This window comes from Anas acuta, chromosome 3 (genome assembly GCF_963932015.1).
Source record: "Anas acuta chromosome 3, bAnaAcu1.1, whole genome shotgun sequence".
Taxonomy (NCBI): domain Eukaryota; kingdom Metazoa; phylum Chordata; class Aves; order Anseriformes; family Anatidae; genus Anas; species Anas acuta.
In genome coordinates, this window is record NC_088981.1 from 108,673,118 (window position 1) to 108,697,352 (window position 24,235).

The following is a 24,235-nucleotide window of genomic DNA, read 5'->3' on the forward strand; positions in this document are numbered from 1 at the left end:
AGTAGTTGGTGGAGATAAGGGTGTTTCTGGGACAAATTTCTGGAAGAACTGTGACCTGCTTCAGGTGCTCACCTCAAGATGATGCCTATTTTTATCCAGTGGCTATAGAGGGCATGCAGATGATGTACATCTCAATTGACAGTGTCTATGTGTAGGCAACTGAATGAGGCTAAAAAGGTAGAAATTCATGACCTTAAAAGTAGGTGTTGCAATGTTGGTGCCCTCATGAGCCCTCATTAAATGATGGCACCTCATGGTGCCCTCATTAAATATATATGTGTCTATCACCGTGATTGCAAATCAAGTTAGTACAGTCTCTACTAAAAGAGCAATACAGCTGATGAGTGTCTAGTAAATCTCACACTTATTTTGTAGATCTGCAATTGAAATGAATCCACCCTACCTGCTTCCTTAACCCACTCCTTCGAAACTACTAAAATAATACAATATGGGTGTTTGAGATTTTATAGAAATGGATGATTGTCCTTCAGAAAGACAGAGGAAAATACAACTAGAGATGGATGTAACCTTTCATGGTACAATGGCATAGCATACACTTCTGACATTTTTCTTCTGAGCTAAGTTTTCGGCAGCCCATAATGCAAGGAAAAGCAACCACCACCTGGTGAGAGAAACAATTAAACTGAGAAAAATGGAAGTGAAGTTTCCTTGATAGACCATGTTATTCTAGCTGACTGAGCTGGGAGGAGGAGTGAGCTGGGTTTCCAACACAGAAGCTCATCAGCTACCCTGCCTTGGCCTCCAGCATCTCCAGGACACCATTTGCACAGGTAAATCAAACAATGCCAGGGAGCAAGAGCTGACGCTGCTGTCAGCACTGTGACTGGTAAAAGGATCCCTGGCATGTTTTCAGCCTAGGACTCTGCTGAGCAGTTCCTGGGGCAATTCAGTTAACACAGGCCAGGGCCCAATCCCATCCAACAGCTTGTGCGTGGTCATCAGGCTTGGAGGCTGAGAGAGTTTAGCCATATGGACACAGGCTAATCCACAGCAATTGACCTTGGTGCCAAAGAATGGTAGTACAAACATTTAATTTGCTTGTACGGATGTAGCCAAAGTGGTTAATTCTGCTTCCACAATCGTGTCCTCCAGGAGAACTAATGGGAAGACTTAAGAGTCTGTACATTTACAGCCTGTCCTACACACACTGTACAGCCATCACTGTACAGAGCAAAGACTGCTGAGAAGATTCAGAGCTGGATTCACTTGCAGTTTCCAAATCACTAAATCAGCAAGGCCCAGGAAGACCTTAAGTCTCTTTGTGTCTTTGGTTCTTCTTAAAACCACCAGCCCAGACTTAATCTGTGCTGTAGGGTGAGGTGCTGCAGGAAGGATATGGGCAGAATTTAACACCTCCTTGTTCCAGGAGCAAAGCGCTTGTTAGCAAACTGGTAGCTGCCTGCCAGACAATTATTTCATTTCATTTCATACAACCACATCAAATCATTTCCAGCTGCACTTTCATTGTGGACACAGAGCAAGGCACCCAGACTGGCATATTTTGATTTACTGACCTGGAGGGACCAATGTGTAAATGACAGAAATAGCCAGAACTCCCAATACGCTACTGACGTGACCCACAAGCAGTGGTGTGGTCTTCAAGGCTTTCTTCTACATCAGGAAGATGCATTTTTTTTTTTAACTAAATTCTGATGATCATCTCATATGGGAACGTGCTTTGTTCAGGTGCTTAAATAGGCACCTGGGGTTGTTCTGCAGGCTGCGAGGCACCCGAGACATCCACATGGTGCTGGCAGAGAAGGCGGAAGATGTAGGACAGACCCACTCTTTTCTGAGAGCAGCTGGAGGTCCGCCAGCACCCAGGGAGTCTCAGGTGCCAGCAGATGCTCATGAGGAAGCATCTGAGAAGGTGTCAGGTGCCTGGGCCTGCGCGTGAGTGTTTGGGTGGGTAGGAAGAGGCAGGATGGCAAGGCAAATTGAGCGTGTTGCCTGCACCAAATAAATGGGGCAGAAATGTACATTACCTGTATGCTGAGGTCAGCACAGCCCACTCCAGCTTGCACATTCTGCAAGGAGCTGCAGGTGCACAGCCATGACCATGTGCAGGCATCCCCCCCTCTAACAGGATTTGGCATCCCACCCTGCAACGGGCCTGTGTGGCTTTGCACAAGCTGTACCTGCCCAGGAGCCTTCAACTTCAGTAGGAGCATAAAATGGGCAGGGGCTGAAGGATTTAGTACACTGCACATACCTCCTCTTACTATATATATACTGGGCAAAGATACATGGATGAAAAACTTGTTTATAGTAAAGTTGTGTGAGGCTTATATAGTAAGGCTGTGGAAAGGCCCCTTTGCTGTGATTTTAAATATATATATTATAACCTTATAATATATATATATATAATATTTTTCTGTATTTATTGCATATATATTACACACATATGTATGTTACATATATATAATATTATTCTGTATTTATTAACTTCAGGGCTCTTTGAGACAGCGATGGGACAATGCAGAGGGACAGATGCTGATCCTTCAACTGACAGTGACATTGGTGGCAGGGGGATGGTTGGACCAGATGATCTTGGCGGTCTCTTCCAACCCTAATGATTCTCTGACTCTGTGATCTGGGCTCGTCTGGGCTCCAGCACGGCTCGCTGCTATAAATCCCTTGGCCGGGAGGTGGTGCTCCTGCCCCGGGAGATGTCCCTCACTGCCAGTCCGGAGCTTTCCCCCTGCTCCGGTCCCTCCGTAGCAAGCCCCAGCTCCGTGGGATGCGCGGGGATGGTCCTCTGGGAGGGGTTCTCCTCCTCTGCTCTGCTCGGGAGGCTCAGGCGATGGTGTGGTGGTAGCAAGGAGCTTTCTGAGCTCCTCGGTTTGTCCCGTGGGGTCTTTCAGGGGGGAGGCACCTCTCCTAAGCAGCGCTTAGGGCTGTGTATGGTGCTTTCTTACACTCCCTTGGTGCCGAGTGCCATGCCCTCTTCCAGACCAGCCTCCCCTTTGGGACCAGCTGATACCCTCTGGCTGCAGGAGAGCATTTCTCCTGGTGGCACCTCACAGGCGGCAGGTGGGGATGGGGAGGCAGCAGGGGTGGCTCTGTGCAGGAAGAGCAAAAGCTCTGTGGCAGCTCCCTCGGCTGGGCTCCTCTGCTAACGCTGTAGGAACCACGTCTGGAGGTCTCGCTCTCCCACCAGCAGCTATAAATGGGAGGAAGGTGAATAATTAGACCAAGAAAAAAGCCCAGATGAAGCGAGGTGAGTCCCAGCCACATGCCAGCCCGGGCTACCTCTGTACCTGTGACCCAACAAGCCTAATCCACAGAGGGTTTCTTTTCCAGTAGGGCTGAGCTCTCAGCCTGGCATTTCCACGTTTCCTGTCCCTTACCTACAGCACAGCATGCAAGTAGAAAGTGCTAGATGGCAAAAGCATGGCTTTGCCCATCCAGATCACAGTGATATGAGGTCTGTGGGCCTGAAGGAAAGCAGCCCCATGGGGTTTTGAATCCATCTGATGTTACACGCATTGACTTCATACCTTGATTTTCTTATCTTCCCTGCCCATCACTGTGCAGACAATCAGAAACAATAAAATAAATAAATAAATAAATCAGCTTGGCTTCAGTTTCTGTAAGTTTTGGAAAGACTTGCGAGGAGATTTGGAAAGCAAATGATGCTGACTCTTGGCTACCTGCTGAGCTGGCCCTGCCGGCGCTTGCAGCCTTCTCATTATAAGACATTTCTCAAGTGAAGCCACAAGAGGTTTCTTGCGCGGTCCCTACATGAAGACATATTCTTCCAAATAACCACAAGCATCAGTACTGTGGCTGCTGGAAACTTGCTCAAGACTTGAAAATTTGGTGGAGCCCTGCTGAGCTTGGCTGGTGGAAGCAGCCACGAACACCTCCGGCTGCGAGGCGCGGAGGAATTTTGTCACTGCTGTTTGTTTTTGTTCTGTCAGACAGTGCCAATGACAGGAAAGGTGACACAGGGCTCTGTGGCTGTGCCACCAGGTTCATGGTTAGTCCTCAAGGATGTCTTTTGTCTGTCTCCTCCTCTGAGAAGTCACCTTCCAGAGCTGGTGGGGTGTTTGCCCTCCTGGTTCAACCAACTATCTCCCTCTTCCCTCTGGTGAGGAGCACCTGCAGGGTAGCTCCCCTGTGCCTGTGCCAGTCCCCAAAAAGGGGTGCAGGAAGGGTTCATACCAGCAAGAACTCAGCCCCATGGCACAGAAGCAAACTGGGGGATCTGCTTCATATGCAATGGCTCCCTGTCCACCATGGGAGACTAGGGGAGGCAAGCAGGAGCGCCCCTTCCACCCAAAAACCCAGACAGTGTCTGGGTAAGGATGGGAGAGACCATGGCGAGATGTAGGACCTCTTGCTGGCACACAAACCTTGGTTTTGTGTTATTAGGGATAGGTTCTTGGGGAAAAAAAGCGAGGAAAATGTGTCTCTTTATCTTCCCCTTGGGTTCTGGTTCATTTAATGTTGCAAATAGTGCAGCGGGACATCTCAGGGCTGTGTTTTTCAGTCCGTGCTGGAGTTACCGGGAGGATTCGTAAGAGCAAAGGAGGGGTGGAGCAAGGAAGCAGGGCTGGAGCCAGCCTCACCACCTTGGTAGAGGGCCACTGTGGGCCAAGGAACGTCGCAGTGGCTGTGGCAATGGCAGCGCCCCCGGGAGGAGCGGGTCTCTGCCAGTGGAGTCAAGCGGACGTCGAATCTCCCGTGGTTATATGGGTGTTTTTTCTGCATAAACTTGCTAATTGAGTTGTAAAATAAAACTCCAGCCTTTCCTCTCCAATTTCTGCTGCTGCAGCAGCGTGCTAATTTGGTTTTGGAAGGGGGCTGGTAGGAGGTGGCCCTTTGCCAGGGTGAAATCATGCACGGCAGAGAGAGGGGGGAGCGGGGAAGGGCTGGGGCAGGAGCTGGGGCTGTACCGTGTGGGACCAGGGCACTTCGGGGACCTCCTGCATCTGGGATGGGTTGGTGCAGATTCAAGCCCAAAAGGGTTTAGAAGAAGCTGTGATGGAGATCAGATGGGAAGATCAATGCTCATGCACCTGGATGGCAGAGAGGATGGGCTGGGGGATGCACAGCGGGGCAGGATTTGCTCCTTGGGCTCTGTGTGCCCACGTGCGTGTCACTTGGGGCTGTGTGTGTGTCTGGTGCCTGTGTTTGTGCCTTCGGATGGGATCTGGTGGTGGGAACCCAGCAGTACATGGGGGAGCTGGTGCTGAGCAGAGGTGCTGGCCCGGGGCTGAAAAAGCCTCGGGGGAAAGAGAAAAGTCAGAGAAAAGTCCATTGAGTTAAGAGAATTTTATTTTTTTAAACAATAGATGGGGAAAATGTGGTGATGGTTCCAATCCCCTTGATTTTGGAGGGGCTGGGGGTTCCTCATGAATGACAGACATTATTTTAACCCCTTTTACCACTGCCCATGAAACGGTCTGGATGAGAGGAATCCAGGCAGAAGGCTCCAGAAGCCATTGCAAGAAACCCTGATGGACTTGCCTGTGTTTTCTAAAGCTTGGCAGTCTTTCCTCTCACATCTTTCCATCCTTCCCCTGAGCCTTTTACTCGACCCTGACACTTTCCCTGAACACACCCAGGGAGTGGGAGCCCCCATGTGGGGCATGGTCCATGGCTATGGGGCCACTGGTGGAGGTGGGGAAGGGTTAGGGTTAGGAATGGGAGGTGTGGGACAGAATGGGGCTTTTCCACCTTCATGTTTTGGGGATGGGATTTAACAAGGGGAGAAAAGCAGGAGAAAAACAGGCAGTGAATGCTTCAGCCTGCCCTTCCTCTGCCTCCTGCCCCAGCCAGGTGAGGGCTCCTGGCGGTCACAAATTGCCAGACAAGTGGTGACGATTGTGCAAATTGGATGCAGTGTGCAATGAAGTGTGCAGAAGCCGTGCAAAAGTCATGCAAACACCATTCAAGCCAGGCAAATGCTGTGCAAGCGTTGTGCAAGCCGTGTCGGGTGTGCAAACCACGAGCAAAGACCGTGCAAGTGTGCAGGGCGTGCAAACCGGGACGTTGTCCTGGGAGCTGCGGCGGCTGCTCCCCGCTACGTGCATGGACGGAGCAAATCCGCTGGTTGGCATTAGAAACCCGCTGCTGATCCCGCGACCAAAGCACCTGTAAAACCCCAGCCGAAAGAAATGAGAGAGGCCGGAGTGACAACGCTCGTGAGAAGCGATTGTTTGGGGGGGGGGGGAGAGGAAAAATGCCGTGTTTGTGTTGGCGAAACACCTGCATTCCTTCCAATAAATCATCACAGCGCTTGTTTTTGTATTTGCGGAGAAATCGCAACAGACATAACCAGGGACTTAAGAGACTTGAAATAACATCCTAGTAAATACCCCACATTGTTATTTTAATCGAGACCCAAGGAAACATCTGAATTTTACCAAGGAAACCCTCCGTGTGAGGGAAAACATCAGCCCGCAGCCTGGCCCGGCTTTGTTTTGCTGTGGGCTCCGTGTCCCGGGGCGGGCAGAGGGTCCCCGGGGCCACCGGTGCCCGGGTCCCTGGCTGGGGTCTGAGTCCTCTGCGGTGTGGGGTGAAACCCCCAGCCCCAAAGTGCTGGGGGATTGGGGTTGGGGTTTGGGGTTGGGGTTGGGATTGGTAGGGGTTAGGGTTGGGGTTAGGGTTAGGGTTGGGGTTAGTGTTAGGGTCAGGGTTAGGGTTGGGGTTGGGGTTGGGATTGGAATTGGATTGGGGTTGGGGTTAGGGTAGGTATTGGGGTTGGGGTTGGGGTTAGGGTTGAGGGGTTTCCCTGCCCAAATGATGGAGGGGAAGGTGGGGGTGCCCCCTCCAGCCTGGCACCAAGGTCTGCCCCCCGAAGCAAATGCTGCAGGTGTCCCCTCCCCACAACAAGGTGCCCCCACCCCAAATCACTCTCACCCTGCACCATGCGGGTCCCACCTCCGTTCCGTTCCCCCCTCCACCAACACGCTTAGGGGCTCCCCCGTGACATACAAACCCCATTTTCTCACCCATCCCAAACCAGGCTTCACCTTTATCTCCCCATAACCCCTCCGAGCACTTAGCGACTCCCCCTACCCCATATAGTGACCGGGGGAGGGGGGGGCTCACCTGCGGACAAAGACAGACCGGGGGAGGGGGGGGGGGGGCAGAAGAAAAGAGATAAAAAAATAAAAAAAAGGAAAAAAAAAAGGAGGGGGGGCGGAGGATTTGGAGAAGGGGGGGGCAGGAGGATTTGGGGCGAGAGGGGGGTGGAGGATTTGGGGCGGGGGCGGTGCCCGGGCGGGGCCGCGCTGCCGGCAGGGGGCGCCGCGGGCGGGAGGCGACGGCGGCGGCGGCGACGGCGGCGGCGAAGGCGGCGGCGGCGGCGGCGGCGGCGGCGCCGGGGCGAAGGACGATGCTCAAAAGGCGGCGGGGAGCGGCGGCGGCAGCAGCACCGCGCCGAGCGCCCCGGCCGCCGCCATGCGCCTCCCCGCCGCCGCCCTCTGCCTCTGCCTCCTCGGAGCCTGCCGCCTCCGCCGGGGGCTGGAGGCAGCCGCCGTGCTCGGCCAGCCGGCGGCGTCCCCCCCGCGACCCTCGGCGGCCGCGCCTTCCTCCTCCTCCTCCTCCTCCTCCTCTTCCTCCTCCTCCGTCTCCTCCTCCTCCTCCTCCTCCTCCTCCTCCTCTTCTTCTTCTTCTCCTCCGCCGCGCAACGGCACCGTGGTGCCCCACCACTACATGGTGGCTCTCTACCAGCGCCTGGCCGCTCGCCGGGGCGCCGGCCGCCCCCCCGCCACGGTGACGGGCTTCGCGGAGCGGGGGCGCAGCGGTGAGAGCCGGGGGGTGGCCGTGGGGAGCCGGGGGGGTGCGCGGCGGGATGGGGTTTGGAGGGGGGGAAAGGGGGGAAGGGGGATGTGCCGCGGGATGGGGAGCGGTGGGGAGCGGGGTGGGGGCTGCGCAATGGGATGGGGGTCGCTGGGGTCCGGGATGGGATCTCCGCAGTGGGATGAGGCTCGCTGGGGACAGGGATGGGGTCTGCGCAACGGGATAGGGCTCGTTGGGGACCGGGATGGGATCTCCGCAGTGGGATGAGGCTCGCTGGGGACCGGGATGAGGTCTCCGCAATGGAATAAGGCTCCTTGAGGACCAGGATGGGGTCTGCACAATGGGATGAAGCTCGTTGGGGACCGGGCTGGGAGCTGCTCGATGGGATAGGGCTCTTTTGGGACCGGGCTGGGATCTCCGCAGTGGGATGAGGGTCGTTAGGGAGCGGGATGGGAGCTGCGCAATGGAATAGGGCTCGTTGGGGACCGGGATGGGGTCTCCGCAGCAGGATGAGGCTCCTTGGGGAGTGGGATGCGGTCACCGCAGTGGGATGGAGATCTTTTGGGAGCGGGATCCCCCGTTTCGGGTACGGGGCCGTGCGGTGGGATGGGGTTTGTCGGGGAGCGGGGTCCCTCCCGTCGGGGCGCGCACGGGGCTGTGCGCGGTGCGGGATGCCCCTTCCGCCGTGTTTTAATGGGGAACGGGGCCGTGCGCGGGGATCGGGCTCCGAAAAAGGCTGTGGGGGGATGCAGGGGGTGGCGAACGGGGTCGTGGACGGGGTTGGGGCTGGGGAAGAGCGAGGACCGGCCCGCAGCGGGTAGGGATGCTCAGGCAGCGAGGGTGGCGCCGGGGATGCCGCTGGGGCTGCGGTGCAGGGATTTTGGGGACGGGGACGGAGTGCGGCCGCTCGGGGGGCTCTGCCTCGCGGTCCCTTTCCCCTTCTCCCCCCTTTTTCCCCCCTTCACACCCCCGGATCTAACGCTAAGCATCGAAGAGACGCACAGGCGCGCTTAACGACGGATTTTTTTATGTGCCCGCGTACCCATCACATCCTCCCGACGAAGTTTTCGTGGGGGAAAAACCCCAAACATTAAATCAAAGCCCCCAGATCGAAATGCAATGAAAAGCCAAAGGGGAAAGCAGCCCCCCTTCACCCCCCTACTCCCCCCCCAAATCCAGTGAGCGGCCAGGGACCGAGGGGACACTGGGGGAAGATGCTCCGGGGGGAGGGAGGGCAGTGCCCTGCGAGCTGCAGCGCAAAACGAAACCAGATGCAGTCTTGAAAGGGATCTCCTTATCTGGCCTCGCAGGAATTTTAGATGTGCTTTAAAAGAAAATAGTAATAATAAATGACGGGGAGAAAACTATTTCCCACACGGTGCGAGCTGTGGAGCAGGGGCATCAGGCTTTGAGGGTAGAGGTTGGGGTAACTGGAGCTGAGGCTCAGCAGCAGCGTTTGCTGCACACCCTGGTCAGGTTAGAGAGGAGAAAACAAAACACCAAGCCTCCCACAACTCATTCATCTTCCCCTCTGCCACCGTTTCTTCTTCTTCTTTTTTTTTAAATTCACACCTAGTGTATTTAATCAGTACCAGAAACTGCGCGAGGCTGTGTTTGGGCTTTGGACCCACTAAAAATAGTGACAAATGCAGGCAGGGCTCACTTTCAGCTCCCGTGTCAGACACTCTGAAGCAGCATCCCTGACGGTTGCACCCTACCTTGCCTGTGAGGGAAAAGGAGATTTTTTTGCAGCATTTTCCTTGGCATGGCTGGAGGGGGGACAAAGGGCAGGAGCACTCGGTGACAACCAGGGCACTGGGGACTGTGCTGTGCATGTTGGAGGGGGCTTTCCGTGCCAAAACAGGTGCAGGACGGTGATGTGCCCCACAGCTGGGGGCACTGAAATGCTCAGGAGGAGGCATAGGACACCTCGGGACACAGGGAGCCGCTTCCATTTCTCCCTCCCTCCTTCCCTCCCTCCCTCCCCGCCTTCTCCTCCCCGTTTTGTTGCCACCACCTCCAGCCCGGGTGGCCCTGCTAGGACACACTGCTGCGTCCCTCCCCGCTGGGATGCTCAGCGTGCCTTCTCCCCTGTTTGCTCCTTGTGCCTCTGCAGCAAGAGCTTGGCTTCATCTGGCTGGGTTTTTATATTTCTTCTTCTTTTCTTTTTTTTTTTTTGGTTTGTTTGTTTTATCTCTTCCAGATGCCTCCCTGTCCACCCCCGAGCAGCGGTACCTCTTTGACATCTCCAGCCTGCCTGAGGCAGAAGAGGTGACGGGCGCGGAGCTGCGGGTCCTGCGCGCCCTCCCCGAAAACCGCAGCTTGGCCCTGTCCCCCGAAGGCACCTTCCACCACCTCCTCCTCTCCACCTGCCCCAGCCGCGACGGCGAGGAGCCCCGGCTGCTGGACTCCAGGGCTGCAGACGTTTTGGACGCGGGCTCCTCCAGATGGGAGGTGTTTGACGTCTGGGAAGCGCTGCGGGGCCGCAGGGAGAGGTCTCCATCGGGCAAGCTGCTGTGCTTCCTGCTGAGGATCGTGTCGGATCAGTCGGGGAGGCTCCTGCCCCCCCGGCAGCTGGGCTTCAGCAAGCCCCGGCCGCAGCCCCATGAGCGAGCCCTGCTCGTGGCCTTCTCCCGCACCCAGAGGAAGGAGAACCTCTTCAAGGAGATCCGGGATAAGATCAAGGCTCTGGGCAGCCCCCCATTCCTGGAGCCCCCTGATCCGGGCCGGGAGGTGTACCCCAAGCGGAGGAAGAGGAGGACCGCCGCCGTCGCCGGCCGCGCCGGGGGCAGAGGCCACGGGAAGAAGGCCAAGACCCGCTGCAGCAGGAAGCCCCTGCACGTGAACTTCAAGGAGCTGGGCTGGGACGACTGGATCATCGCCCCCCTGGATTACGAGGCGTACCACTGCGAGGGGGTGTGCGACTTCCCCCTGCGCTCCCACCTGGAGCCCACCAACCACGCCATCATCCAGACCCTGATGAACTCCATGGACCCGGAGTCCACCCCCCCGAGCTGCTGCGTGCCCTCCAAGCTCAGCCCCATCAGCATCCTCTACATAGACTCCGGGAACAACGTGGTTTACAAGCAGTACGAGGACATGGTCGTGGAGACGTGCGGCTGCAGGTAGCAATTTCTGCAGCTCTCCCCCTCCCCGCCCCGCCTGGCAGCCCCATTTTATATATATAAATAGAAATATATATATATATATATATAAAATATATATATATATACATACACATCCTGGTGTGTGCCTTCCCAAAAGCCAAGCTAAGAGCCCCCTGCCCTTCCCGGGGCTGCCCTGGCCATAAGCCTGGGAGGAATGGGGAGACCCTCCCTGCAGACAGCTTCTTTCTCAAAGCTTTGGGGTTTTCTGCCAAATTGCCTTGGCGGAGGAAGGTGGGAGGGACGGAGCATCGGGTCAGCATCACCCTCCGGCCGTGGCAGTGGGGTGCAGGGGCAGTGGGAGCTCTCTTTTTGGAGTGTAAAAGGACACATCTTCGGTGTATCTGGGGAGAAGCAAAGCCCCAGGTTCCCCAGGGAAGAGTCATTTAGCTTGGGTTCTTATTTTTCCAAATAATCTGGCTATAAAAAGGCCAGGCTCCACCCCACCTTCCTCTGGCACCAGTTTTACAGCGAGCTCCATCCCTCCCTGCCTCTCCCCACTCCCCTAAGGGAGCCTGGATCTGCCAAAAAAGAGACTTTTAACTCGCAAACAGCTGAGCTGGGTAGAGCAGGGTGCTCTGGGCTGTGCTAAGAGGGCTGCAGCATTTTAGCAGCTCTGGAGCTGAGCGTAAATCATGCCTTCAAACCAGAGAACCTGGCATCAGCAAGGAGCTGTGGGAAGCCGTGAGGGCTCTGCTCTGCCTTGGTGGTGTTTGGTACTGAGCTTCAGCATCGTGGCTGGGTTGGCGTAGGTCAGGGATGGGTTTGCACAGGTTTTGCTTTGGATGATTTGTATTTTTGCCGGTGGTCAAGCTCTTGCCTTATAAATATCGGTGATCGCTAGCTACAGGAGTTTGCTTTGGGGGAGAAAAATCCCTGCTGAAATTTTTTTTTTTTTTTCCTGTCAAGCTCCTCATCCTCCATCTCAGGAGCATCTCAAGGAGCATGGCCGTGCCAGCAGCTTTTCTTGCTGTTGTGTTTCTGTTTTGTTTTTTCCCACTATGGTCACCCTCTGTGGCAAGGAAGGGTTGGGGAGGGCTGGCGGGTCTCATCCCGGGCTCAGTGTTGGTGGCCAGCAGAAATCACAGCAGGAGGAGGCTGGCACCACGGCGTGCACAGTCACCGAGCTTCCCCTGTACCACGTTTTTCAATCCCTGTTGGTTTTCTCACTGTTGAAACTTTTTTGTTTTTTAATTATTTTTCATGTTTTTGTTTCTTTTACTCCCTTGCCTTTCCTCCAGATATTTGCGGTGGAGGTTTGTGGGCAGTTCAAAACCAGGCAAGATATATATACATACATACACATACACACATGTATACACACAGCTCCTGGCAGCTCCACGGGCTGGTGGCTGCTGTGAGCCTCAGCCCCCGGCCTGCAGGACGGGGAGCTGTGTCCGAGGGCACAGCAGCACCCTGGAGAGAAAATCTGTGGCTTGGTCACTGCAGGTTCACAGCCTGCACCACTGAAATAAATGAGAACAGGGAGGTTTTGGGGAGAGTGCAGAGGCCACTACTGATGGTGATGCTGTCTGTAGTTTTGTCCGTGCAGGAATCAATCAGCTCTATCTAAATTAGGCACGTTGTTGTTTTGGAAAAGACCTCTGCGTTGGGATAGGTAAGGCCAGGTCCTGCTGGGGGCTTACTTTCAAGGGGGAAAGCCATCAAAACCATCCAGTAAAACTGTATTTCTGATTAGTCGCCTCCTGCCCGAGCTGATTTTCGAGCACATGTAAGCATTATAAATAGGAGACGAGAGGCTGAGCATGGACAGAGGTGAATTCAGTAGGCTCAGAGTGATTTGAATGGGTAATTATAGGTTCCCGATCTGCAGTATTTATACAACCTTTCCAGGAAAAAAAAAAAAAAGACAACAACCAATTCCATGCAGAATATATTCTCCTGGAGGATTTGTCTGACCTTCAGCACCATTTTTATCTGCAGGATGTAATTACAGTGAGGCTAGAAATATCAGGCATTTGTAAAGAACTGTGTACCCGCGTTCACTGGGATCCACCACTTGCATGGGGTGGTGATGGCTTAGGAGCAGGGAAAGTTGCAGAGTGACCCAAAAATGATTTGAAAGCACTGAGCTGGGATCTGGGGAAGTGTGCATGGTCGGACCAAGCCTGGTGCATATGCCTTGCCTTAGGCTCGTTGAGGTCTATAAAACCAGAGCCTCTGCTTAAGCCTGGTGAGGTCTCAAAGCAGGGACAGGCAGAAGCTAGATGTTTTGTGCCCAGTTTAACTGCCTGAGTGCCCATGGTGACTTCTGGCCTAAAAAGGTTTCCCAGGAAATGCTGATTTTGCCATTTTCCTTTTCCATTTTTTTTTTTTTTAAAGGAGTAATTGCTTTTTAATTCTCTTAAAATAACACCCCTACGCTTTTTGCATCCTGCTCAAACCAGGTGTAGAAGGGAGATGAATATCCTCTGGCACAGCAATGGATGTTTGTAGCTTTGCCCTGGCATTGCTGCACCAATGCCAGCAGCCGTGTTTCTGGTCAGCACTGGCAGATGGAGCAACAAGGTCCTCCTTGGCAGTTTGCTGATGCTTGGTGTACCCAAGAGGAAAAGACTGGCAACGTACCACTTTAGATAAAGAGCAGACCTGAGCCTGCCTTCTGCTCAAACCTGAGTGCCAGCCAGCTCTGTGTGCGTTTGCACCATCTGGATTTTAACTCACATCTTGACTGCACAGCTCTCACTGCTGGGGAAAGCTGGGAAGGTCTGCGGTGATTTATTGGTCACACTCCCTTTGCAAAGCAAGCAGCCACTTCTCCTGTTGGCAGTTTTAGGCCCCTATCCCACAAACCTTGAAGTGTTTTTTTAGTGGTGGTCACCTTGCTGGCTCCCGTGTAACCGCAGCACGTGGGGTGAGCGTTTTTCTACCCCTCCTGTCTTCAAACCGATCTCTGGTAAGAGTGAGGTGGTGCGCCAGGCTGGTGCATCTAACACTGGGTTTTGTTGTAAGCTGTTTTTTGTCTTCCACGACAAAACCATGTGTCCTCACTCTTTTAAGGCTCTTTATTCATAACACAGTTCATTGCTGTGTACGTGGAAATGCAAAGCTCTCTCTGAAACTCAGTTATGCTGTATCATCAAGTGTCCTGGACCTTTAAAAACAAACAAACAAACATAAACCAAACAGAATTTGGAACTCTTGCTGGTAGAAAACACTAACCAAGGACCCTGCCCTACATCTAGAAGGATATTTTACAGCCTTGCACCTCAGGACAGACGTAGGTCCTGCTTTCCCTTCTACTGGTACTGGTATCAGAGCAGCCCTCCTGAACTGGCTGTACTGGAGAGGAGCCCGGTTTACACCATGGGGGAAAAGCACAAGAGGCTGATGCACCCATGTTTAACTTTAGGATGAGTGGAATAGAGCAGGAAGCATTAGGCAGCAAAGTATTTTCAAGTACGTTACTATTAAACGTCCTAAACCAAAGCTTGATCTATTCCCAGAAATGGCCCCAGATGAAACCTGGCCGTTTTTCAGCAGGTTCTGCTCTTCTTTTTTTTTTTTTTTTTTCTTTTCATTTTTTTTTCCTTTCATCGCCACTCCAGCATTCAGTCTGACATTTTGTGAGCTCGTTTTTCAGTTTTGATACTTGTGTTTGTATTTTGGGTTTTCAGGATGGGGGGAGCACAGGGTTGTGGAGTGAAGTGAGGAACGCAAGGCTGAGGGAGCTGCAGGCACCATCTGTGTCCATGAGCATGGGCCTGCAGGGCCACAGGCCTGGTGGGGTCAAAGGTAGTGGGAGGAGAGGACTTGCTCGTGCTGAGTCAGACATTCAAGTGCTTTTCCCAGTGGAAACTTTCCACTTTGCTGTGTTATGAACCTTCACTGGTGTCACCCAGCTCTCCACTAGTGAAGGAATAACAGGAACAATACACTGGGCAAGGCCCGGCCTCACTGAGTGCTGTGGTGCTGGCTTTGGTCTCAGTCACAGGAGAGATGGCAGCATTCTCCATGGTGTTCCTCCATGAAGAAGTTTTTCTGCTTCCTCAGCCCTACGTTCAAGGACAGAGAGGAGAGGAACGGGGGAAAAGAGGCCGAGCTCAGGGCTGCCTCGCTCCCTGCTGGTCCTTAGGCCGAGGGCTTGCGCCTGTAGCGCTGGTAGCAGTGGGGCATTAAAGGATTTCCACAGGGCAGCACAAGGAATGGTTGCTCATGGAGACACCAGGCTGTAGTCACTGAAGAGGTGCTGAAGTGATGTGGTCACTTTGGCTGTGGTCACCCGAGACTTTCCTTGGGCAGGGAGGGGGTGACCACACTGGTTATATTCACCCCACGTGAGCAGGTTAACCTGTGGGATGTAACTAGTGCCCCAAACGAAAGGTCTGAGTTTCTGAAGTGCTGTGCCTCTGAAAATCAAGCCCTTAAACCTTAGCCGTGGTTCGGGGCTTTGATCCAGCCTTGCCCCCTGAAGTCACTGGCCTCGTGTCACGCTCCTGCTCCTCGCTGGCAAAGTGAAGGTGCTGCTCCCAAGAACTGAAGGCATTTCTGTGCAGGGAGGACCTGCTCTGTTCTCAGTGCTCCCCAGCTTAGATGCAGCCCGGGGCAATGTCAGTCGTGCTTGTATATCCAGTTTGCCAAATTACCACATAGCCTATCAGTGCCTGTTCTTTTTCTGAAGTCTAATCAAGACTATCTGGAGCTCTTTTGACAAAATGAGCCTCTCTGCTGGTCAGTCATGGTTTTATTTATGTCTTCTTTCCTTTGAATAGAAAGGAAAATATCAATAAATGAAAAAGGACTCAAGTTTCCAATAGCCGTATCTCTAGTAGTTAATTTTTTGAAGCAATACTTGTATCCCTGTGTGTGCCTCTAAACTATCCATGTATTTGTTCAGCTTTTCCAGGTTTGAGTGTGTGAAATATCTCTAAAGAAGATAGTTCTGTAAGTGATGGTGTAAATGCATTGTTTGTATGTATTCTAAAATTTAAATAGATTGTACATATTGGATTGTAAATGAACTGTAAACAGCAATCTATATTTTCTTGAATATATTATATAGCAGTATATATTTGTTAAATAAGTATTCTTGTATACTCTTCAATAACCTTTTTAATATTTTGTACAGATAAGTTTATTAAATATTTTATTGATAAATAGATCCTGCAAGAGTTTTTCTTTTGACAACTTTTGCCTGTGTATCAAAACCAAATGGTTCATTTCAGAGCATCCTTCATAAGTCATATTGACTTTCTGGGCTAGCTGGGTTATAAAAGACAAATACGAAAAAGCCATTCATTTTACACTGCCTTCCCTGGCAAGTTCAGGTGTTTTTCAAAGGGAAAAAGTGGAAGAACAGTGAGTGTTTTCAATGGATTTGTCATCAAACGGTACGTCCCTTTTCTTTCCTGTGCTTCTGAATACGGTTCTCCTACATTGACCTGTAGCTACCCAGCTCCAACCAGCCAAGCATGGTGCTCACCATTGACTTAACAGGAAGCTCTAGAGGCTCAGAAACACAAAATTTAAGGGGTAAATACGACAGTTGGAGCAATCTCCCCTTCTCACATTATGTTTATGACCATGCAAAGCTTTCCTGATAGGTTTGACCTGAACACAAGACTCTGCCTCTGCAGGAGCCCAGAGCCTGGCAGTCACTGCAGAGGGAGCCCAGGGCAAGGCCTTCCAAAGGGGGGGTGTGACAAGCCCAGTCTGTTTGCATCTGGTGAAAATACCCCATTAGGAAATGAGGAAGACATTTTGGATTTCAAAACTTAGGAAATGAAAATATACTTGGAAAATATAGTGGGGAATTCTTTTCCCCCAGATCAGGCCTAGTAGTTTCATTCCTGTTAGGTATCATTGATACATGTTGTACGTATGGTTAGTATTCTAGAGATTAGACTGTATATCACTATTACTTTTTTATTTTTTATTAGATATTGCTTTTAATATATTTTTAATTATTATTTTTTTTTCTTCTCATTCTCCTGATTCCCTTTCTCACTCTTTCAAAGCATTTTATTTTTTTATTTTTAATAGCTTAATAAAGCCCACTGGCTCATGAAACCCTTTTGCATTCATAGAAGGTGAACTTTAAAAGTTATGGGGCATGCAGAAGGCAGGGAATCTGTAAGATTAGGTTGTCTTTATGTGAAACACATTCTAGGTGGGGCTGCAAATAGCTATATGACCTTTATCTTAGTTGCTTTCACTAGGATTGCATAGTTGCAACAAGAGAAGTTTCAGGCTGGGTGAGCTGATGTAGCATGGTTCCTGCAATGGTCATCACCAAAGTGACCTGGGGACAGCAGATGAATGTGGTAGGGTTAAGACTGCCTCCAATACATCTCCACCATACACAATACTGGTATTTTCTAGTCTGACCTTTCATCTTAAGCACACACACAAGCACATGGTACAGCTGGAGACAGGCATGGTGATTTCTTATCTTGGAGCACCTGAGGTGACATACCAAGCACGAGCCATTCTTCAGGTACCCTCACATACCCATTTGCAGTCACATTGTCTGTAAATGTACATGTAGCACAAGTTCTCTGGTTAGGTGTGGGGGGGAAGACAGGTTACCACGGTGCCTGCCTGCTGCATGTGCAGTTTTACAGGAAAGAATTGAGTTATTTTCAACAAAATTTGTAAGGGTGGGACTGAATGATTATTCACAGGAATCCAGTCAGGTCTTCAACAAAATCTAATAGGACTTCAGACTAATCATGTGGTTTACAAAATAAACTACTTATTCCTCAGATATACTATAAAATCCAAGCATTGCCGTGGTTAATCCATATCTGAGAGAAATCAGAGGCACAGCAGAGACAGGTAAGATGTCCAGGGTCACTTCTACACATGGTGGAAAAAAATGCTAAATGAGGATATAATCTGACTCGGGCATCTACTGACTTAACCCTAAAGCAATTGTCCTTATTTAGTGATAGATAGATAGAGAGAGAGATAGATAGATAGAGAAAGAGAGAGAGAGAGAGAGAGAGAGAGAGAGAGAGATAAAGTGGGTGCCTGCCAGGACCTCAAGAGGGAGATCTGGTACCCCTGTATTTAGATCAGATAGATTAGATAAATTAGCCCAGAGAGGGATTTTTTTGTTTGTTTGTTTGTTTTGTTTTGTTTTGTTTTGTTTTGGGGGGAGAGGGGCACTGCTTTATGAACTGGGGGTAAATATGGTGAGCCAGGCCTACTTTTAGTATGACATAGGCATGCTCCTGTTACATTGAAAACCTAAATCCTCATTATCACTAAGTGCTAATTCTGCAAGAATCCTGCTGTGTTGGAATATCCTATTTTGATGCAAACCAGTAGGGATATGAAGATAAAAGAAAGCTGTCTTACAGTTAATGCCATGTTTTCCTTCATACTGAAGGTCTTCATGGCCCTACTCTCAGTCAACTGAGCACATGGGTCTCTCTAAGCTTGTGTGCAATCCTATTGACTTCACTGAGGCTGTAGCTGTTGCTGTGCAGTCCCTTTCACTCTGGATGCTTAAAGAGAGTTTCTGTGGGTGTGAAAATAAAGGTTCCTTCTTAATAAACACTGATCACTTGCAGTATCCCATGCATGGTGAAAGCAGATGATGTTAACATGTCAAAACATTTGAATATAAATCAAATGTTTTTCCTTTTTCAAACAAGTTAGGTTGGAACAGTGGGATTCTTAAATTTTAAGGGTGTCTGTGAGGGAAAAGGAGCAGTCCTGATATTGGGAAAGCCTGTTTTTTCCCCAATTCCAAGACATCTGGTCTTCATACACATGGATTTCTCTTAATAAATGAAGCACAGCATTTTAGAGCTGGGGCTGGGTGGGTGCTTAAAGTGAGTTTGAGCAAGATGCTCATAAACAGGGAAAATGAGGAGCAGTCCCCCACTGCCTTTTTCATTGTGAATTGCTTCAAGAGGGATGGCAAAAAATCTCCTCCAAGTAACTGGCTGGCAAGCACTGCTCTGCAGAATGAGTCAGATGTCTTAACATTCTGTATTTTATTAGCTACTGCAAACTGGTAAAAAACCACAACACAACTGCTTTCCTGCAAGCACGTTCCTGCAATATGTGGAATGGAAAAACCTACTTCATTTACTATCAGCTTAAGGAGTTGAAAACAGCCTCTAATTAAATGTCTCCTTGCCTGTGCCATCTGAGCATGCGTGTTACCCTGTTTCATAACTTCTGCGTGATGCTACGATCGCTTCTGGCAGCTGGATTGTACTATTAGTGCTACCATCTTTTGCTTGTAATAAACCCCATCAGCTGTTGCAGAAATCCATGCTTGTATATTGTTCCTGGTCACTCATAAAAGCTCTCAGGATTCTTACTCTGTAAAAGTGCCAGAGAGGAGAACACTTGCCTGGAAGTGATGAGCCTCAGAAATTTACTGCAGTTGGGAGTCTGAGTGTGACCTGTGACACAGAATAAAATGGGTCTCCTGGGTCTTGCAAGTTTACCCAAATCCAGTAATATTTTGAGTAAGTTGATTAATAATAACATTGAACATCTTGTTTAAAGTCTTTGTTGGCAATTAGCTAGACCAAAGAAAGAGATGGGGAGTGGATGCACACATAAACCCATTTTCTGTAAAATCAATACATAAATGACCTCAACTGCAGAGAAGAGATCATCTGTCGTGGCTCATGTATGCAATCTGTCTCCTGTGAGTCAAGAAACTGATGTTTAGCTTGGAGTCCAGCTCCAAATTCTTCACCATAAACACAGGGAAAGCACTCACCAAGCTTCCTGAAACCTTGCTAGCCTGCACACTATAGTTCATGCAAAGCAGCTAACACTCAGCTGGAGGGAGCAAGAGGAAACACTGATTGTTTTGGGGTGGCTCTGGATAAAAATGCTTAAACTTGTCAGGTGCCTACCACCCACCGATGTCCCCTGAGGTTAGATGTCTAAACTGCACATGAAATTTGTTTTTTGGCAAGTATTTTTGTAAATTCTGCATGCATGAAATAATGAAGATGAACTAGGATTGAACAAGTTATTGAAGACTCAAATTACATTTTACAACAAATGTCTTTATTTTTGTTATTGGATTTGTGTACTTTGTCATAAAAGGTATTGATCTAGCAAAACACGAACATGAGTCAAAGTCATCGCAGCTAGCAGGTTTACTCACGTGGTGACAATTAAGCACAAGTGTGAATGACAGAGATTAGATGCTACTGCATACAGTCAATGCATTCGTGACAGGTTTCCCAAGAACTCTAAAGTAGTCTAAAATAGGCAAAATTACACTGTGTTTTTATGGTGAGTTGGCACATTTGGACCATAAGCACTTTTGACTCTCTTTGCCTGGGGTCCTGGCGAACACCACTGGCTTCAGAAGAGCTGGATTCTCACTGTGTGAGATCCGCTGCTCTTAGGAAATGCGGCTGTGAAAAGTAGACCCATGCTTTTATGCAATGAGTAGAGTAGCGAATTTTCAGATCTTAGCCTTACGGTAAGAGCTTCGAGGAGGAAGGACGCAATTGAATCACTATGGTTTCCATAATCTTAGAGAAAATTCATTTAAGAAAATCGTAAGGCATTATCCTGCAGTAATCTCAGTTTAGGTCTTAATGCAGTCAGTAGGATTTATAACAACAGATTAGCATTCGTATAAAAGGAATACACAAGTCAAGTACAAGTATTGCTAAATTAATTTCTCATACAAAGTATACGAATAATGCACTGTAAACAACTGCCTCTCATAGGTGCTTCAGTTTCCAGGCTTTAATAGCTGCTTGTCATCTTTGGTTAATGCAAGATTTTTTCTGTTCCCAGAAGATCTACCACAACCGCTCAACGTTTACAAGCTGATTCCTTGCTCAATTACGTGATTCCGTACAAAGAACAAATGTTTTGTCTAACCGTATCAATGCGTAGACCAAAACAACCAAGTGAACTGTGTTCTCTATGTCGCTAACATACACACACGTGCATATGTGTGTGTATAAATACGGATATATGTATGTACACACACACATATGCAGACACACACACCCTCACTCTGCCACGGGGAGCACCTAGGCCAACAGATGCGTTTAGCATCTGCCACGAGGACATCCAACAGGACTCCATGCCAACATCTAGGGGCTGGTTGAACACAGACAGACACACAGACATGCACAGCTGTGGATTTCCAAAGTGAGCACAAGAAGTGTTTTGATCTTTGCTGACTATGGCCCTGTAGGAAGGACAGTCCCAGGGCTCTCCAATGACCAGAATCAGTTGCACCGGCACAGACCCTTCACTTTGAGCACACCTGGCTCCTCCCCATGCTGTTGTGACAGGGGTCTCAACATTTCTGCCTCAAGCATCAGTATCTGTTTCATTTTGTGGCAGTGTAATCCGAAAAGCCAGCGGCTGGTCTCAAAAGACAAAGCAGTTCACACGATGCAAAAAAGGTCACTTAAATCCACCGGCTGGCTGCAGGTTTGAAAACTGGTTTAAAATATCCTGAAACTTAATTCTATAAATTGCTTTAAGTATTAGTGAAAGAGTTAAGTGGGATCTAGAGAGAAGTGGAAGGTGTGTATATAGTTGTGTAAGGTAAGTATGGAGCTAATCATTCAGCATCACAGAGAACGTTCTCCAGCACCATTCTCAGTAGTACCACATTAATACACTAATGAATCTTGTAAGTTAGATACCTAACGCATCATCTAAATTCATTTGTTTGCTAGGACTTCCCATGACTATATGCTGTAGTGTTTTATTTATTTATTTATAAATGTCCCTATGGACTCCACAGGGAGCCTGTTTCACAGGTTCACAGCTAGAAAGCTTTTCCTGATTACACTTGGCTCCGTTCCCCTTACATTGTTTTCGTTTCTAGCTTTAGGTTGCAATTTCTTGTATTATCACAAGTGGTAGGATTTTTTTTTTTTTTCCCTGTCTGTAAAGGAGAGGGATGAAAAATGTGAGAAACAGTGCACTTATCAGTAATGCACTATAGCCAGGACTGCGTTATAAATACTAACATTTCATGCACTTCCATGGGTGCAATCACAGCAGAATGGCTGTTTTCTCATGGTGGACTTACCTAATTTGTGGCTTGGCAGAAAATGCCGTACTTCAGTCCTTAGAGCAAAGAACTGTAATTTAGGCAAGCATCAAAACTGATTTAATTCTTTACAGCTGATAAGCAAACACTGTTCCCAGGGACTTCATTAGAAGAATGATAGCTCAGAGAGCTTGGGCACTTACAAGTAGTAATATATGGATTTTGAAATCAATTTCACCTTGTAATACTGGCACTTCTGACCTGGGTCCTTCACCCTCTCTACAGTCAATTGAGAAAATGAAACAAGGGCTTTAAATATGTTCCCTAGCTGAGCAGCCTCACCTGCCTTATGTTACGCTTAATATTTATGGAGTCTTGGGACTAAACCCCTTCTGATACTTGGAGGACCTTGTCTTCACCTCATCTTCAGAGCTCCAGCTCCCTTGTACAAAGCCTGAACTTGTCCTGACCTTGGACTGTCCACCAGCCCCACCAGACCTGAAGGAGATGTTAGAGGCCTTGGGCAGTTCTGGTGTCCATTACTCATGTGCCAGGGCTGCACAGACAGATGAGTCAGGTGGAGAGGGCCCAGGCTTTTCATAGCACACCAGGACTGATTGCCATAGGGGGATTTTTATCCATACAGAGTAGCCTGATATTTCTTTCTAAATCAGACCAACTGAGCTGCCCCAAATATGGCCTCAACAGTTCCTCAGCAAGAAATTGAGATGGTGGTAACACAGGTGCACCTGTAGTCAATGGGCCTAGTATCAATGTTGTCTAGAGTGCTAGAAGACAATAAATATTCCACACTTTTCCAAGTCCTGCAGAGCTCTGAAGACACAGGATGAAGGTACATCACCATTAAATTGAGAAAACTATACTTTGGACCAGCCAGCCTCTCTTTAACTTTCTCTAAAACATCTCAGTAGAAAACAAGCCATAATCTATAATAAACAAACAAAAAATAGGACAGACTCTCTCACAAAAAATCACACGTTCACAAAATAATTGTATTGTTTTCTTGTTGATCAGTGAATCAGTGCTTATAATTTGGTCAAATCATCCCGTAACCAGTCTGTAATCATGGCAGCCATCTCCTTGCTGGCATCCAGCACAAAGGCGTGGCGGAGGCCTTTCTCACAAAGTCGAATGTCCCCGTCTGGAAAATCCATTTTGATCTCATCGTAGTAGTTCTGTGGACACCAGCTGTCTCCAGTTCCGTAGTAAAAAATCAGCTAGAAATTAAAGCATATCAAATTATTAATTTGAAAAGTTCCTGATGAGGCAAGCAATATCCAAGACAAGAACATTGGATTATTTGGAAATAAGGGATGCTTCATGACTCAACATATGCTATGATGAATAACAAAATGGTAGTTCTTGGTTATTTCCAAGTCTGCAATTACAAGGAAACCAATTAAATACTCTGTAACTTTGCTTTCTCATCTGTAAGACTGTGTCTTATCTCTGGGCTTACCTCTGAAAACAGAGGTCTGCTGACAAAAGTCTAGGTGTCTCAAGAGACTTATTATTGTGGACCAAAACACCTGGTTGTCCATGGCATTCACGCCTATCTAGGCAAGCTGTTATATTTCCACTATCTACTAGTTATATTTTCTATAATAGCTTTCTAGTTTTTTACTCAAATAACAATATTGAGGCTATGTCTTACCTAAGTGAGCTAAGTACAATTTTTTTTTCCCTTTTTTTTTTTTCTTCTGGGTATAAAATAAGAGAAAGCAGGAGGTTCCTCCACATTTAATGAGTAACTTTTTCTTAATGGCATCAGTTAGATGTGGTTTCAAAGCACCTGCCTGGTTGGGGGTGAAGGAACATCTATTTTCCTACCCTTGGTGTTAGATGTAAACTAGAGGTGAATCATTCAGTCATGCCATTATAATAATTATCATAGAATCATAGAACGGTGTGGATTAGAAGGGACCTCTAAAGATCATCTGGATCATTCTCAGAATCAAAACTTTTTTTGCTTGGAGAATCGCAGCACATGTAGAAGCACATGCTGAAGTGCAGCACATGTAGAGCACAGGCACTTTCTTGAGATCAATAAGCAATTTTCATTTAGATTGCAATGTGGAAGTAAAATTCTAACAAAGACTATTTTGTGTTGAACTCACCCTACTAACTTTGGTCAAAGACATACATGAGGCCAGTGCTACTGGGCCCACTCAAACACAGAAGTCACAAATACCAGGTTAATGTCACATTCAATAAAACACCTTTTCTCTCTCTTAGAAACGCTGTCTGTATCTCTTTCCCAAGTAATCATTTTCCCCCATATTCACCTTTGTATGCTATA

The 24,235-nt window shown here is 49.0% G+C and overlaps 2 protein-coding genes across 3 annotated transcripts in view; one reads left to right on the forward strand and one right to left on the reverse strand.

Annotated features, from left to right (window-relative positions):
- The first annotated feature begins 7,294 nt into the window (after positions 1–7,294).
- Positions 7,295–16,058, forward strand: GDF7 (growth differentiation factor 7). The gene is made up of 2 exons (XM_068678707.1): positions 7,295–7,780; positions 9,980–16,058. The coding sequence occupies exons 1-2, from the start codon at positions 7,435–7,437 to the stop codon at positions 10,903–10,905; spliced, it is 1,272 nt and encodes a 423-aa protein (XP_068534808.1). The 5' UTR covers positions 7,295–7,434; the 3' UTR covers positions 10,906–16,058.
- A 3,866-nt stretch (positions 16,059–19,924) lies between these two features.
- Positions 19,925–24,235, reverse strand: part of LDAH (lipid droplet associated hydrolase) — a 116,932-nt gene continuing 112,621 nt past the window's right edge. For both annotated transcript variants that reach the window (XM_068678709.1, XM_068678708.1), the window contains one exon: positions 19,925–23,153. In XM_068678709.1, coding sequence (XP_068534810.1) covers positions 22,962–23,153 — 192 coding nt within the window. In that variant the 3' untranslated portion in view covers positions 19,925–22,961. The remainder of the gene's footprint in view (positions 23,154–24,235) is intronic.